At 38.1% G+C, this 17,967-nt stretch overlaps 1 protein-coding gene across 2 annotated transcripts in view; it reads left to right on the top strand.

Moving 5' to 3' along the window:
- The window catches only part of TMEM135 (transmembrane protein 135), a 327,021-nt gene that overhangs the window by 83,347 nt on the left and 225,707 nt on the right, over window positions 1-17,967 (top strand). For both annotated transcript variants that reach the window (XM_070782658.1, XM_070782657.1), the window contains exons 2-3: window positions 3,468-3,595; window positions 6,195-6,287. In XM_070782658.1, coding sequence (XP_070638759.1) covers window positions 3,468-3,595; window positions 6,195-6,287 — 221 coding nt within the window. The remainder of the gene's footprint in view (window positions 1-3,467; window positions 3,596-6,194; window positions 6,288-17,967) is intronic.

Raw genomic sequence — 17,967 nt, 5'->3', positions numbered from 1 at the left:
GAGATGTTATGTGTGTTTCCAGGAACAGAAGAAATTTTTTCTGTAACTACTTGAGTATGAAACAGCATACCATATTCTGCCCATCAGTTCAGTTCAGTCGCTCAGTTGTGTCCAGCTCTTTGCAACCCCACGAACCGCAGCAAGTGGCCTCCCTGTCCATCGCCAACTCCTGGAGTTTACCCAAACTGATGCCCATTGAGTCGGTGATGCTATCCAACCATCTCATCCTCTGTCGTCCCCTTCTCCTCCTGCCCTCAATTTTTCCCAACATCAGGGTCTTTTCGAATGAGTCAGTTCTGCGCATCAGCTGGCCAAAGTGTTGGAGTTTCAGCTTCAACATCAGTCCTTCCAATGAACACCCAAGACTGATCTCCTTTAGGATGGACTGGTTGGAGCTCCTTGCAGTCCAATGGACTCTCAAGAGTCTTCTCCAACACCACAGTTCAAAAGCATCAAATCTTCGGTGCTCAGCTTTCTTTATAGTCCAACTCTCACATCCATATATGACTACTGGAAAAACCATAGCCTTGACTAAACAGACCTTTGTTGGCCAAGTAATGTTTCTGCTTTTGAATATGCTATCTAGATTGGTCATAACTTTCCTTCCAAGGAGTAAGCGTCTTTTAGTTTCATGGCAGCACTTACCATCTACAGTGATTTTGGAGCCCCAAAAGATAAAGTCAGCTACTGTTTCCATTGTTTCCTCATCTATTTCCCATGAAGTGATGGGACCGGGTGCCAAAAGTCTAAAATGAAAGAGACTACTTTCTAACCCCTGAAGATAGTAGAAGACCATTAGAACTGAGGAGATGGTTGAGGATCTAGGGAGTAATTGAAAATAACACCAACATTTTGTTCCTTAATTATGTAATTAGGTGAATGTGACACTATTACCTGAGGTTGGAAACTCAAAAGTAAAAGCATTTTGAGGAAACACAAGAAGTTCTGCTTTGGACAGGCTGATTTTTTTTGGATGTCTCTGGTACATCTTTATTGACATGTCCAATAGACATTTGAAGTATGAATTAAGAATTTAGTGGAAATGTTAGGGTTATATTGGAATTTCTACTTTGATATGATAGATGATGCTGTGGGAGGGAACATATACAGAAGGAGTAGCTATCTGAGGAAGAAATGCTAACAAAGGAATAGCATTTAGAGATATAATGGGAGAATGAGAAGACTGCAGTCACAGAGGCCATAGAAACTTCTCTTCTGTCAACATTTTACCTATTTGCCAAGATCCATCTTCCAGATATTATTGTCTGCCCATTCCCATCTCCGTTTTGTCGTGTTCTAATAGTAGTTCTGTAGCAGTTTCTTCTTCTTCTAGTCTAGCATTTAACACACTGCCATATTGTCATTAATTGTTTATATGTCTGTTTCTCTATCAAGTTTTTATGTTCCTTGCAGGCAAGAATTAGATCTGACTCACCATTGTGTTTCCTGTGTATGGCTTACTTCTTAATAGCAGTTTGTATAATTGAGTGAAGTAGATTATCAGAAGCTTCTAAGGGGTAGAATAAGAAAAGAATTGAGAAGAGGCCGTTAGATTTCCCTTAGCACAGGGTAAGTGTTCTGCCCAGAATGGTGAGGAGTGAATGCAGGCTTCTCTGGTCTTCCTTTTCTCAAGTCTGTCTTGCCCTTTCTTAAATTCCCTCCCTCATTCCCTAATTCTGTCATCTTTTGTTCCTTTGATCATATTGTTTCACCTTGATAGAACAGCATTTCTTCATGGTACCTGTGAGAATGCCTCTGATCTAGCTCATATTCCCTTTTCAATGAAACTGAATGAATGGTTTTTATCAGTTTCTAGTTTTTGTCACTGAAATTCTCTAATATTCAGGTTGATAATATCTGTAATGCAGTTTTGTTTAGCATTCAATTTCTATTTGAATTGAACTTCACTTTTTTGTCTATTTAAAAATATATCTTATTTTTCAGTTTAAAACTTTTTCAGTTCAGTTCAGTCACTCAGTCGTGTCCGACTCTTTGCAACCCCATGAATCACAGCACGCCAGGCCTCCCTGTCCATCACCAACTCCCGGAGTTCACTCAGACTCATGTCCATTGAGTCAGTGATGCCATCCAGCCATCTCATCCTCTGTCGTCCCCTTCTCCTCCTGCCCCCAATCCCTCCCAGCATCAGAGTCTTTTCTAATGAGTCAACTCTTCGCATGAGGTGGCCAAAGTACTGGAGTTTCAGCTTCAGCATCATTCCTTCCAAAGAAATCCCAGGGCTGATCTCCTGTAGAATGGACTGGTTGGATCTCCTTGCAGTCCAAGGGACTCTCAAGAGTCTTCTCCAACACCACAGTTCAAAAGCATCAATTCTTTGGTACTCAGCCTTCTTCACAGTCCAACTCTCACATCCATACATGGCCACAGGAAAAACCATAGCCTTGACTAGATGGACCTTTGTTGGCAAAGTAATGTCTCTGGTTTTGAATATGCTATCTAGGTTGGTCATAACTTTCCTCCCAAGGAGTAAGCGTCTTTTCATGGCTGCAGTCACTATCTGTAGTGATTTTAGAGCCCAGAAGAATAAAGTCTGGCACCGTTTCCACTGTTTCCCCATCTATTTCCCATGAAGTGATGGGACCGGATGCCATGATCTTCGTTTTCTGAATGTTGAGCGTTAAGCCAACTTTTTCACTCTCCACTTTCACTTTCATCAAGAGGCTCTTTAGTTCCTCTTCACTTTCTGCCATAAGGGCGGTGTCATCTGCATATCTGAGGTGATTGATATTTCTCCCGGCAATCTTGATTCCAGCTTGTGTTTCTTCCAGCCCAGCGTTTCTCATGATGTACTCTGCATATAAGTTAAATAAACAGGGTGACAATATACAGCCTTGACGAACTCCTTTTCCCATTTGGAACCAGTCTGTTGTTCCATGTCCAGTTCTAACTGTTGCTTCCTGACCTGCATACAGATTTCTCAAGAGGCAGGTCAGGTGGTCTGGTATTCCCATCTCTTTCAGAATTTTCCACAGTTTATTGTGATCCACACAGTCAAAGGTTTTGGCATAGTCAATAAAGCAGAAATAGATGTTTTTCTGGAACTCTCTTGCTTTTTCCATGATCCAGCGGATGTTGGCAATTTGATCTCTGGTTCCTCTGCCTTTTCTAAAACCAGCTTGAACATCAGGAAGTTCACGGTTCACGTATTGCTGAAGCCTGGCTTGGAGAAATTTGAGCATAAGGCACTATAAATATTTATCTCAAATTTGCAGGTTACTTATCATGTGATTGATCCACATTGTGGCCCTTTACCTATTATACCTTCAATAAACTAAAGTGTCTTCTTTCTGTCCTGAAAATTGAATTTTCATAGAAAGAGCTATAAAATACCTGGGTTTTTACTTTAATTTGTAAATATATACTATTATTTCAGTATCTTCCACATAAGAGCTAACTTAAGTGGGAAAAGTTGGTTGGATTAAACAAAAGACCCTTTTTCTTTTCAGATTGCAGCAATTCTCCGGAAACGAAAATTAGACTATTATTTACACAAACTGCTCCCTGAGATCCTACAGTCTGCTTCATTTCTGACTGCTAATGGGGCCTTGTTTATGGCTTTCTTTTGCATTTTAAGGTTGGTACTCATAATAACCACTGGAGATTAATACAAATTTCCTTTATTGAAATAGAAACAAACAGATGTTTACATAAATGTTGTGCAGGTCACTCCTTGTTTATTTTTTTCTCTCTGGGACATGGCATTTATTTATCTCAAAGAAAGCTTGTAAAACCAGGAGTTGTGACCGTTTGGCCTAACATGTGATGTAAACTTCAAATCACTGCTGTGATTATGGAACAAAAGTGCTTTAATGCATCATGTATTTTCTGGGGCCCACTGTATTTACTGCGTTGTTAATGAGGATTTCTTAACTTTTCAGTTTTATAGATTTGAAATTCAAAGCAACTGTCCATGATATAGCTTAGGTCCATATGTAGTGAACGGACTTCAAAAGGACCGTAAAATGCTTGTGTTTATCTGTGAAACTCCTGGCATATCCTACTGATGAAACTTTTGGTCTTGATTCAGTGCATTATCTGTTTCACATGCTTCATGCTATATATATGCAGTTAGAATTCAGTTTTTGGTATTGTGATGTACCTAACATATTTAGTAGATATTTACTTTTTATCTTTCAAACAACGCAAACTAGTTATTTAATTTGTCAAATTGAAATACTTCACATTCTATTAATATTATGTTACCCACTTAGTATTGCCAAAGTAATTCTGCAGGTAGAAATATAATTTCCAGGTGTCTTTCATAGATTCTTTTTCCTTAAGAACAATAACATTTATAAACTTTTAAATTGTGCAGAAAATAATTGATATAATTTATACTATTGAGTAAATAAATCATGCCTTTAAATTGACCTGAATAATCTGTGCAAGAAACTCTTTATCATGTAGTCTCTGGAAAGTTTCTAATACTTGTTAAAACTCTAAAAATAGAGTTGTACGATAATTAGATTTAATAATAATAATAAATTGTTCTTGAAGCATATTTATGTTATGTGAACCCTTTGGTTAAGTTGTGAAAACATTAAATACTAATTATAAGATAACATCTATGTTCTTTCTATACCTGAGTCACTGAGTTATTTTCCTTTAATTCTTACATTCAATAATTTATTAAGCCATTTGTCGATTTTATTAGAGGGAGAACCACCTCCACTTTTCTCAGGCAGAAAGTTTCTGATGCCCATTGCAGAAATACCTATGTTATTTGTAAATTTTCTAATTTTTTAAAGCTAAGCTTCAGTTGAAAAGATAATTTTATCTGTGATTCTTGATCCTTATCTGTATGTATATAGCAAATATTTTTTCCTATAATACATCATTTAGCAGTTGAGCACCATTGTTCAGATACTTTCTTATTATTTTTTTGTTTCTCCCCTTCTTAGGAATATATCGTCTTTGAAAGGAAAAAAGAATTTCCTAGTATCTCCAGACTTCTTTTTATTTTCTCTTTGAAAACCCAAGAAGTTAATGGCTATTTGTAGTGAAACACCATAGTGAGACACTTTGCAGATTCTTTCTTTCAAATGATGTATTCTAGTAAAAGAAAAGCTTTGTATACATATATAACTAAAAGATATAAAATATTTTAGTAAGTGATGTAAGAAAAACTTATCCAGGGTTGTAGAAGCAAAAGAGAGACATTTGTTGAATATTTATCATGTGTTAAAAAATAGAAGTAGTAAAAAAAAAAAGATATAATGAACTTATACACAAAACAGAAAGAGACCCACAGACATAGAACTAACAAATTTATGAAAGGGGAAAGGTGAGGAGTAAATTAGGACTCTGGGATTAGCATATACACACTACTGTATATAAGATAGGTAACCAACAAGGGACCTACTGTGATAGCAAGGGAACTCTACTCAATATTTTGTGTTAATAATAACCTATAAGGAAAAAGAATCTGAAAAAAATATATATTTAACTGAATCACTTTGCTATACACATGAAACTAACACGCTATGGTAAATCAATTATACACCAATAAAAGCTGAAAAAAATGTAGTAGTGATAATAATAGTAATACTGGTAACAATAGCTAATGTTTTCTCAGTGTTTCCTTTGTGCCATGCATGGTGCTGGGAAGGATCCCATGTGGCCATCTTAGCAATTATGTATGAGATAGGTAATATATTTATTCCCATTTGATAGATGAGGAAACTGAGAACCTAGAGGGTTTTGCAGAGTGAACAGTATTGGGTCCAGGGAATGTCTGAATGAATATAACAGATTAAATGACTGCAAGGAGAGATACCTATTAGTTTGCTGTTGTAGTAGCCTGAAGAAGAGGTGGTGAGGGACTTGACTGAGGCAAAGGCAGTAGGTTGGAGAGGAATTTGAGAGATAAATTGTATATGGAAATACTTAAGTGGATGATTTCATGTATGGAAGACAGAGAAGCCAAGGATGTCTCCAAATGCCACACGTAGGTGAATAAGTAGTTGTTGATGTCATTAACCTAGGAAAAGACAAGGAAGAGCAAGTTCATGGAGCCTGGGGAGAAGAAGAATGAGCTTGGCTCTGGTCCTGTTGAATTTGATTTGCTGTGGGACACCTAGACAGAGGGTGAACTGGGAAGGGGAACTCCTGTGTGTAATAACTGCAGTGACCAACAAGAAATTTTGTTTAATCCTTCCAAATTTCAATTTCAGGAAGATACTTGGAAAATTCTACTTATGGAGTCCCGGCTTTGGTGCCGCTTTGCCAGCATCTTATGTGGCCATTCTAGTTGAGAGAAAAAGCAGGTAAAAATTTGCATATCTACGTGTTTAGTAGAACCATTCTCACCCAAATTAGAGTTTTGCTTTTGTTTTTTGCTTAGTGTTTGTTGTGGTCCAGGGAGGAGAATTATTTCCACATATATTTCTCAATCTTGCAAATATTTGATGGAAAATTTGATTTTATACTTATTAATGTTTTTAAGCCTATGAAAAAGAAGATTGACATTATACAGTAAAATACCCATAGTCTTTGTTTACTATAAATCTAGAGCGTCCTCTAATGTGCCAAACTAAAGCATGACATGCATAAATTCCAGCTAAAGATCTTTTCTGTAACCACAATACCATTATCACACCTAAGAACATAAACAATAATTTTCTTTATTCATCTAGATTTGCAATTTGCTTTAGACTCATTACCTCTATTAAGTCAGTTATTATTTTTAAGATTTTTGTTATCAATTTGAAAATGTTCCATGTGGAATAATACGGTTTCTGCAAAATACTACAAATGTTATGTAAGTTTTTCAGTCAAATAAACTGTTGAAGTTAGACATTTGGCATAAAATAATTTTTGCCATCTCAAGAATATTTATTTTTACTGCTGAGACCTGCTTTGATTCCACCTTTATCCCAGATAATCAAGATAGTGTCATGTGTTAATCAAGACGGGGTCATCTTTCAGCTGATGAAGATATTTGTTATAATCATCGATCCTCTAGTAAGAATATAGATAGATCTTGTTATATAACTAAATATTTACCTAAACTACTTGTTATTTTTAAGTCACTAAATCGTGTCTGACTCTCTGCGACCCTCTGAACTGTAACCCACCAGGCTCCTCTGTCCATGGGATTTCCCAGGCAAGGATACTGGAGTGGGTTGCCATTTCATTCTCCAGGGGATCTTCTTGACCCAGAGATTGAACCCAAGTTTCCTGTGTTGGCAGGTGGATTATTTTACCACTGAGCCAGCAGGGAAGCCCTAAACTACCTGAGGCCATTTTAATGCATTTTTGTAAATGTAATAATACCTAACTTTTTGTGATTCTCTGTTTGATCATGCTTTTGGATTAGTAAAATTACTAAAATCAAAGGGTTTTATAATCCCAGCAAAATCAAGTCAGTATTGCTAGGAACATGAGCTTCCCTGGTGGCTCAGTGGTAAAGAATTCTCCTGCAATGCATGAGATGCTGTGACATGGGTTTGATCCCTGGGTTGGGAAGATGCCCTGGAGGAGAAAATGGCAACCTACTCCAGTAACCTTGCCTAGGAAATCCCATGGACAGAGGAGCCTGGTGGGCTACAATCCATGGGGACACAAAAGAGTCAGACACGACTAAGAGACTAAACAAAAACATTGCTCAGGAATATAGGTTACCCCACCCAAGAGGAGAGTACAGAGTAGTCACTAAATAAGTGTGGATACTGGACCTATATTATCTGACTCGGGAGACTAGCTCTGCCACTTATTGGGTGACTTCTATGGCTTATTTCTTACCTGAAAAATGGAGATAGTGATTAAGTACTCATATAGTTGTTCGGAGAATTAAATGAGTTAGTTATGTGAAAAGTGCTTAGAAGAGTGTCTGACACATGGTAACTGTGTTGTGTTAAGTACTTTTATTATTTTCTCCCCTATAAGTAATGAGAGTATTTTTCTGGTGATTGTAACTTCTTGATCAGTTTATAAATACAAATATTGGTTTTTGGAAATATGATTTCAAAATATTCTAAAATAAGAATACTTTCCTACATAATTCTAGCACTATTATCACACATAAGAAAATTAGCAGTCATTCCCAGCTGCTGTCTTGTCCATACTGTCCTAAAATACTTCATAGCTGGCTTTTTTGAACCGAAATCTCGTCAAAGTTGATGGACAGTGTTCTGTTTCTTTATTTTCTCTTGATCTTGGTTAATCATCCATCCCACTTTTATTCTCCATGGCAGTGACTTATTGATATGACCAAGCCAGTTATCTTGTTGTTTGTAAAATCATTTCTGATTTTGTCAGAAATTTTTCCTCACAGAATTGTTTAAATGGTATTTCCTGTGAACTTGAAGTTCAGTCGAAATCTTTGATTAGATTCGAATTAAATATTCTTCGTAAGAGTTTACTTCATAGATGATACTGACGCCATCCGGAGGCCCAAACTTCTGAGTAGTTCTAAGTTTGAATATGTGATTAAAGTGGTAATCAGCAGATCTTTCCAATGAATTGTTATTGATGATGAATTAGATGAATGGATTTCCGGATATTCCATAATCTCTGCTTTGCTGGAATAAAGCTCAGTTGATCATGACATCACTAAGACATCATTATTGTGAGATGGCTACTTGTGTGTGTTATATGTTTGTGTATTCTTTATCCATTTTAGTGTCACTGTCACATTTACTTAATAAAATGTTTTATAAATTTTGTTGTTTTTCCCCTTACTCTGGTGTAATTTAAGTAGCAGTGAATTTTCTGGCCTTTGAGGATTTAGTCTGATCCTCTGTGAGCCCTCCTGGCCATGGTGACTCTTTTGGGCATGGTAGTTCTTAAGAAGTTGTTTCCTCTGTGGAAACTGGTCTGCTTAAACTCACTCAATTCTGTCTCTAACAGAAAGTTATCCATCTCTTAAAAATTTTCCATTTCCCCAAAATTATCCATTTATAAAGATTTTTATATTTATTTGCATGAAGCTCATGCAAAATAGTCCGATATGATTTGATTGAATTTTCTGTTTTCAATTGTTATTTCTCAACTCATTTATTTTGTATTATTGCTAGCTACTAATTTTGTTGATTTTGCTTTTCAATGAATCATTTATTAGTTCTGTTTTTTGGTTTTCTAATTCATTTCTTGCTGTCATTTTTTTTCCTTCCTTTTTTTTTTTGCTAATTTTCTTTCCTTTTATAATAAATATCTTTTTTGTTTGGGGCTTTATTTATTTTCATTCTTTAAGTTCTATTGATATAAGTATTTAAGGCTATGAATTTTCCTCTTTGATTATATATAGATTCTGATATGTTGTATTTACATAATCATAATTTTCTAGAAATTCTGTAATTTTAGTTTGTTTTTCTCCTTTGATATAAGAATTATTTAGTGGAGAGCTTAAAATGGAGAGGCCTCTTTGTTATTGCTGGCTCATGGTAACTGGGCTTCCCTGGTGGCTCAGACGGTAAAGCGTCTGCCTGCAATGTGGGAGACTGGGTTCGATCCCTGGGTTGGGAAGATCCCGTGGAGAAGGAAATGGCAACCCACTCCAGTATTCTTGCCTGGAAAATCCCATGGACAGAAGAGCCTTGTAGGCTACAGTCCATGGGGTTGCAAAGAGTCAGATACGACTGAGCGACTTCACTTCAGTTCATGGTAACTACGCTTCGTCATTTGAGGAACTGCCAAAGTGTTTATTATACCATTGTTCCTCCTCTCCAGCAGAGTAACGAGTCTAATTACTTCACGTTGTGACTAACACTTGTAATTATATGCTTTCTGATTATGGTTTCCCTGCTGCTGCTGCTGCTGCTGCTAAATTGCTTCAGTTGTATTCGACCCTGTGCGACCCCATAGACGGCAGCCCACCAGGCTCCTCTGTCCCTGGGATTCTCCAGGCAAGAACACTGGAGTGGGTTGCCATTTCCTTCTCCAATGCATGAAAGTGAAAAGTGGAAGTGAAGTCGCTCAGTTGTGTCTGACTCTTTGCGACCCATGGACTGCAGCCTACCAGGCTCCTCTGTCCATGGGATTTTCCAGGCAAGAGTACTGGAGTGGGGTGCCATTGCCTTCTCCGTAGAGAGTGAAGTAGTATTTAAGGTGTGGTTTAGGTTTGCATTTCCCAGATGACTATTGGTATTGAGCAACTTTTCATGTACCTACTAGCTGTTTGTAGATCTTCTTTGGAAAAATGCCTGTTTAGATCCTTTAACTGCTTTTTATTGGGTTATTTATCTTTTTATTATTAATTTGTAATCATTCTTTAGTTATTCTAAATAAAAGCCATTATGAGATATAGGACTTGTAAATACTTTCTCCCATTCAGTGCCTTGTTTTTTATATTCTTGATCATGTCATTTGAAGAACATATGTTTTAGATTTTGAGGAAGTCCAATTTATATATTTTATTCTATTCTTGTATTTTTGTGTCATATTTAAGAAGCCCATTATCAAATCTAAGGTCACAAAGATTGTCTCTATGTTTTCTTTTAAGAGTTTTATAGTTTTAATTTTCATATTTCAGTCTTTGATCCATTTTAAGTTAATTTTTGTCTGTGATGTGAGGTAGGGGCATACTGTATTTTTAGTATCGTTTTTCACATGTTGCTATACATGGAAATGTATTGAGTTTTTGAATGTGATCTTGATTCTTGGGTTCTTGTAGAATTTACTTGTTAGTTCTAATAAGTTTTTCTGTATATTCCTTGAGATTTTTTACATTGAAAATAATATTGTTGCAAATAGGGACAATTTTATTCTTTGCTTTCCAGTCTATATATCTTTTATTTCCTTTTATTGTGTTGGTACATCCTTCCCTTGTTCCTGATCTTAGGGGAAGGAATTCAGTCTTTCACCTTTACGTATGATGTTACCTGTAGGGTGTTTTTTTTAAGATACTCTTTATCAAGTTTAGGAAGTTCAGATGTATTCCTAGTTTTGTGAGAGCCTTGATCATGAATGGGTATAGCATTTTGTCAAATGTCTTTCCTGGATCCATTGATATGATCATGTGGGTTTTTGTGCTTTATTTTAGCCTGTTTCTAGCATTTTAAGAATATCAACGAGGTCAAATTGATATAGTTTATCATATCTAGGATGGGTTTTCAATCCTGGCACTATTGACTTGTTTTGGGCCAGATAATTCTTTGTTTGGGAGAGGACTGTTCTGTGTATTGTATTCATACATACCATTGGCACTCCCTTCCCCTCCCTACCAAATTGGGACAACAAATAATGTTTCCATAGGAAACATGTCCCCATGGGATCAGTTCAGTTCAGTCACTCAGTCGTGTCCGACTCTTTGCAACCCCACAGACTGCAGCACGCCAGGCCTCCCTGCCCATCACCAACTCCTGTAGCTTATTCAAACTCATGTCCATTGAGTCGGTGATGCCATCTAGCCATCTCATCCTCTGTCGTCCCCTTTTCCTCCCGCCTTCAATCTTTCCCAGCATCAGGGTCTTTTCAAATGAGTCAGTTCTTCACATCAGGTGGCCAAAGTATTGGAGTTTCAGCTTCAGCATCACTCCCTCTCCCTCCAATGAATATTCAGGACTGATCTCCTTCAGGATGGACTGGTTGGATCTCCTTGCAGTCCAAGGGACTCTCAAGTCTTCTCCAACACCACAGTTCAAAAGCATCAGTTCTTCACTGCTCAGCTTTCTTTATAGTCCAACTCTCACATCCATACATGACTACTGGAAAAACCATACCTTTGACTAGACGGACCTTTGTTGGCAAAGTGATGTCTCTGCTTTTTAATATGCTGTCTAGGTTGGTCATAACTTTTCTTCCAAGGAGCAAGTGTCTTTTAATTTCTTGGTTGCAGTCACCATCTGCAGTGATTTTGAAGCCCAAGAAAATAAAGTCTGTCACTGTTTCCATTGTTTCCCCATCTATTTGCCATGAAGTGATGGGACTGGATGCCATGATCTTAGTTTTCTGAATATTTGAGTTTTAAGCCAACTTTTTCACTCTTCTCTTTCACTTTCATCAAGAGGCTCTTCAGTTCCTCTTCACTTTCTGCCATGAGGATGGTGTCATCTGCATATCTGAGGTTATTGATATTTCTCCCGGCAATCTTGATTCCAGCTTGTGCTTCCTCCAGCCCAGTGTTTCTCATGATGTACTCTGTATATAAGTTAAATAAGCAAGGTTACAATATACAGCCTTGAGGTACTCCTTTCCCGATTTGGAACCAGTCTGTTGTTTCATGTCCAGTTCTAACTGTTGCTTCCTGACTTGCATACAGATTTCTCAAGAGGCAAGTCAGGTAGTCTGGTATTCCTTTCTTTAAGACTTTTCCAGTTGATTGTGATCCACACAGTCAAAGGCTTTGGCATAGTCAATAAAGCAGAAGTGGATATTTTTCTGGAACTCTTTTGTTTTTTGCTGATCCAACCGATGTTGGCAATTTGATATCTGGCTCCTCTGCATTTTCTAAATCCGGCTTGAACATCTGGAAGTTCATGATTCACGTACTGTTGAAGCCTGGCTTGGAGAATTTTGAGCATTAGGTTACTAGCATGTGAGATGAGTACAATTATCCCTATGGGATAAATCCCCCCTTTGTTGAAAACTACCAACCTATATTGTTACTAAATTTTTTGTCTAGTTTTATTATTTACTGAGAGAAAGGTATTAAAATCACCCTTCTGTGGTTCTGAATTTGTCTGGTTCTTACTTTAATGCTTTCAGTTTGGTGTATACACATTTATGGTTGTCATTTCTTCAATGATAAATTGAACTTGTTATCAATATAAGATGTTTCTCTATAGCTTAGATAATTCCCTTTGCTCTGAATTGTGTTTTATTTGGTATTGCTATAACCACTCCAGCCGTGTTGTAGTGCTTGCATTGTATTGAATTTCTTTCCAGTTAATTTCAAATCCCTTAGTTTTATATTTGAAATGTGATTTTTGTGGATAGCATTGCCGGGGTCCAGCCCCGGCTGATCCAGGGTATTTGAAGCGGGGACGGCATCTGCGAGGATCAGGATACAATAGCTTCAATTAGATATTAATTAAAGATATAAAGAGTAATAGAATAAGGATAGCTCAGTAGGAAAATTCAGTGGAGAAAAGAGGCTGAGTAGCTTGGTTTACGCGGGAGACCAATAAAACTTCAAGACAAGAAGTTTGCACCACTTACGTAGGCCACAGGCATCCTTCCGTTCTCCCGAAGGACAGGAGACACTGAGGCCTCCCCAGTCAGATCTTAGAAGCCCAGATATAATTAGTAAGCATGGTGGGTTCCGCGCTCCAGATGGAGACTCAGCCAGAGTGAGAGAGAGAGAGAGACATGGGGAGACCAGTCTTTCGAGAAACTAATCCCAATTCTTTATTTTCCAGAGTCTACTTTTATACACTGAGATGTTATGCAAAAATCACGTGGGGTCAGCAGTCCTGACTTTTGTCAAAATCAGGTGCTTCATACAAATGTGTACAGAGGTCTTAGGGGTGTTACATCATCTTCTGGCCAGGGGGCCTGCTGACAATTTATGACCCTCTCCTTGTGACAGTGGTCAGTCAACCAGGACACTTACTTCTCCAGGGGTGATTATTCTTAAAACAGATGCCACCCAAATAAAGTTACATTCCTATAGGGTGAGGGTGTAGTGGGTTTTAGTTAAGGAAAGAATTTACTTAGCCTAAGGTCTAATGTGATTTATATCAAAGGTTAATACTTATTTCTTCTATATATTCATTAATGTGTGTAAGGGCAGGGGATGTGGAGTCTTAGCAACAAACATTGGCTCAACAAATGAAAAACCCTTCACCAATACAATTTCTAATCAGCCCATTATACTTATACTAATAGTTTTCTAACTTTTCTAAGGAACCTGTTTTTAGAAGGTTTAAAGCATCTCGCGCCTCTCACGGTTGGGAGGCTGTGAGCAATCACATGTGGCCGGACAAGCCTGTCAGGCAGGCTAGAGAACCTTCAGAGGAGTTTGTAGGTTGAAACACTCCTATCACGCCCAGGAATTATTATTAACTGGAGCTCTAAGTTAACTCCTTCTCCGAAAGAGGTGGTGGGGGACAGCCCCCTGTAAAGTCAGAGGTATAGGGGAGAGCACAAAGTAGTAAAGTAGGCAGGCTCTGGTTATGGGGGTAGATGCTCGAGAATTTCCAGGGGGACTCCTGAGGCTCGATCCCGCCTTTGCGTATGTCGAGCCTCCTTCCTCATGACCTTTGCCATGGGCGGAGTGCCTCACGCCGGCCCCCAACATAGCATGTAATTGGGTCTTAGATTTTTATTTTTTAAAAATTTTATATTTAAAAATTAAGAAGTTACTTTTTGGCCAAGCCACGTGACTTGGGGGATTGTCATTTCCCTGACTTGGTATTGAACCCAGGCCCGTTGCAGTGAAAGCCAAATCCTTATCACTCAACTGCCAAGGAATTCCCTGGGTCTTGGTGTTTTAAATCTATTTTTACTAATTTTTGTCTTTTAATTAGATTAATTAGTCCATTAACATTTGGTATGTTTATTATGATGTGACTAAATTAGATCCACTGTTTCATTACTATTTTTCTTCTTTTTTTTCTTTCTCTGTTCCTTTTCCTGCATTCTTTTCCATTATTTGAATTTTTTTTTTTTTGGGGGTAGATGGTGACACTGTGTTATTTTAAAAAGATTGTCCTCCACTCCCTTTTAAAAATGACTATATTTTAGGGGTAGGAGTTTTAGGTTCAAAGCAAAATTAAAGGGGAAGTATAATGATTTTTCATATATCCTGATCCCTACACATGGATATAATGTGCTGTGCTTAGTTGCTCAGTCATGGCCGATTCTTTATGACCCCATGGACTGTAGCCTACCGGGCTCTTCTGTCCGTGGGGATTCTCCAAGCAAGAATACTGGAGTGGGTTGTCATGCCCTCCTCCAGGGGATCTTCCTAACCCATGGTTTGAACCGAAGTCTCTCACACTGCAGGTGGATTCTTTATTGTCTGAATCACCAGGGAAGCCCAAGAATACTGGAGTGGGTAGCCTATCCCCTATAGCCTTCCTAATTATCAATATCACCCAACAGAGTGGTACGTTTGTTACAATTGATGTACCAAGATAGACATGTCATTATCAGTCCAAATCTATAATTTACATTAGGGTTCTTGGTTTTGTACATTCATGGGTTTGGACAAATGTATATGGACACATATAGACCATTATAGTATCTTGCAGAGGAATTTCACTGTCTTAAAAATTCTCTGTGTTTGCTTATTAATCCTTCTCTCCCCTCAACCCCTAGTAACCACTATTTTTTTTAACTGTGTCCATAGTTTTATCTTTTCTAGAATGTTGTGTAGTTGGAATCATACAGTATGTTGGCTTTTCACATTAACATCTTTTACTTAGTGATATGCGGTTAAGTTTCCTCCATGTCTTTTCATGGCTTGATGGGTCATTTCTTTTTGGAGCTGAATAATATTACATGGTCTGGATGTACCAGTTTATTTATCCATTGACCTACTGACAGACATCTTGATGGCTTCCAAGTTTTGGTAATCATGGATAAAGCTTCTATAAACCGTCAGGTGCAGGTTTTTATGTAGACAAAAATTTTCAACTCCTTTGGATGATTGCTAAGGGTTGTGATTGCTGGATCTTATACTAAGAGTTTGTTTAATTTTGTATGAAACTGCCTACTGTCTTCCAAACGGTCTGGGCCATTTTGTATCCTTACTATTCCTGTTGTTCCATGTCTTCACCAGCACTTAGTTTTATCTGAATTTTGACCTTCCTAATATGTGTGTGGTAGTATCTCATTGTTGTTTTAATTTGCATTTCCTTGATGATATATGTATGTTATGGGGCATTTCTTCATGCTTATTTACTTTAATCTCTATGTATATATATATTTAAAGGTTTCTTGTATTTGGCATATAATTGGGTTATGTTTTAGATCAGCTTTGACAATCTGTCTTTTAACTGTCATTCAGAGTAATTGGTGCAGTGATAAAGAATCCACCTGCCAATGCAGGAGACCCAAGAGATGTGGGTTGGATCCCTAGGTCAGGAATATCCCCTGGAGTATGAAATGGCAACCCACTCCAGAGTTCTTGCCTGGAAGATTCCATGGACAGAGGAGACAGGCAGGCTGTAGTCAGTGGGGTTGCAGAGTCAGACATGACCGAGCACGCACATAGCTAGTGAAGTGATTATGATATAGTTGGATTGATTTCCAACATATTTGTTACTGTTTTTTCTTTGTTGCCTTTGTTCTTTGTTCTGATTTTTATCTTCCGGTCTTATTCTGCCTTTTGTGGTTTTAATTGAAAGTTTTATGTATTGGATTGGCAAAAACATTCATTCAGGTTTTTCTATAAGATGTGATAGTCAAGCTCCTGGAGGTAAGACTCAAAAGTGTGGGCCCCTCTTAAGACCAATACCTGTGGAATTTTTAACTCCCAGACTGTGCCTCCCTCTGTTTATCCTAACTCCCACACTGAACCCCCTGCTGTGTATCAGTGACAGTGCAGATTGTCCTCTCCTGACTCACTCCCTCAGAGGTTTCAGCTTGTGAGTTTGTGCTCTGTTATGGTCTTAGTCTCTGTATCTGCTTGCAGTTTCTGCAGTTTAGGGGGCAGCAGTTTGTAATGTGACCTTACTTCTCTTGTGGAAGTTGACTTTTCAGTTTGTTCAGCTTTTTACTTGGTTTTAGGACCAAGTGATGGAAACAGTGTCAGACTTTATTTTTTTGGGCTCCAAAATCACTGCAGATGGTGACTGCAGCCATGAAATTAAAAGACGCTTACTCCTTGGAAGGAAAGTTATGACCAACCTAGATAGCATATTCAAAAGCAGAGACGTTACTTTGCCAACAAAGGTCCGTCTAGTCAAGGCTATGGTTTTTCCTGTGGTCATGTATGGATGTGAGAGTTGGACTGTGAAGAAGGCTGGGCGCCGAAGAATTGATGCTTTTGAACTGTGGTGTTGGAGAAGACTCTTGAGAGTCCCTTGGACTGCAAGGAGGTCGTCCATTCTGAAGGAGATCAGTCCTGGGATTTCTTTGGAAGGAATGATGCTAAAAGCTGAAACTCCAGTACTTTGGCCACCTCATGGGAAGAGTTGACTCATTGGAAAAGACTGATGCTGGGAGCGATTTGGGGCAGGAGGAGAAGGGGACGACAGAGGATGAGATGGCTGGATGGCATCACTGAGTCAATGGACGTGAGTCTGGGTGAACTCCAGGAGTTGGTGATGGACAGGGAGGCCTGGCATGCTGCGATTCATGGGGTCGCAAATAGTCGGACACGACTGAGCGACTGAACTGAACTGAACTGAACTGATCACTTCCAAGTTCCTTACATGTAAACTGGAAACTGGAAGAAGAATTTTTTTGTAAGAATTTCATTTTTATGTATTTATTTCTTTTAAAATTTTTCCAAAAAGTCAAACTCTTTTTTGAAGAGTAACATTTATTTAAATACCGTGATAGTACCAAAATAAAATTGTGTTATTAATATTAAAAGCTATAACTCCTTAAGGCATGAAGAGGTTTCCTGGAAGTAGTTTATTTCCTATTCTCCTTTTACATTTGATAGTAAACTGTTTTTTAAGCTTTCTGTTTTTATTTATTTAAGTGAGCTATTGCACTAGTATTTTATTCATAAGACACTAGGGATTCATAGAAAATTTGTCCTAGATTATGACTTGTTCTAAATATTAATTGGAGTGGATTTACTCTGTTTGAGACCTGATTAGAATTTGAGGCTTCTCTGGTGGCTCAGATGATAAAGCATCTGCTTGTGATGCGGGAGACCTGGGTTCAATCCCTGGATCGGGAAGATCCCCTGGAGAAGGAAATGGCAGCCCACTCCAGTACTCTTGCCTGAAAAATCACCTGGATGGAGGAGCCTGGTAGCCTACAGTCCATGGGGTCGCAAAGAGTCAGACATGACTGAGCGGCTTCTCTCTCTCTCTCTCAAATTTTAACTTCTTTATGAGTATTATCCCATGGTTTCTGAAGAAAAAATGATCCTTATCATGATGT

This window comes from Bos indicus, chromosome 29 (genome assembly GCF_029378745.1).
Source record: "Bos indicus isolate NIAB-ARS_2022 breed Sahiwal x Tharparkar chromosome 29, NIAB-ARS_B.indTharparkar_mat_pri_1.0, whole genome shotgun sequence".
Lineage (NCBI taxonomy): Eukaryota > Metazoa > Chordata > Mammalia > Artiodactyla > Bovidae > Bos > Bos indicus.
The sequence above is the reverse complement of the archived record's forward strand: the minus strand, read 5'-3'. Positions and strand labels throughout refer to the sequence as shown.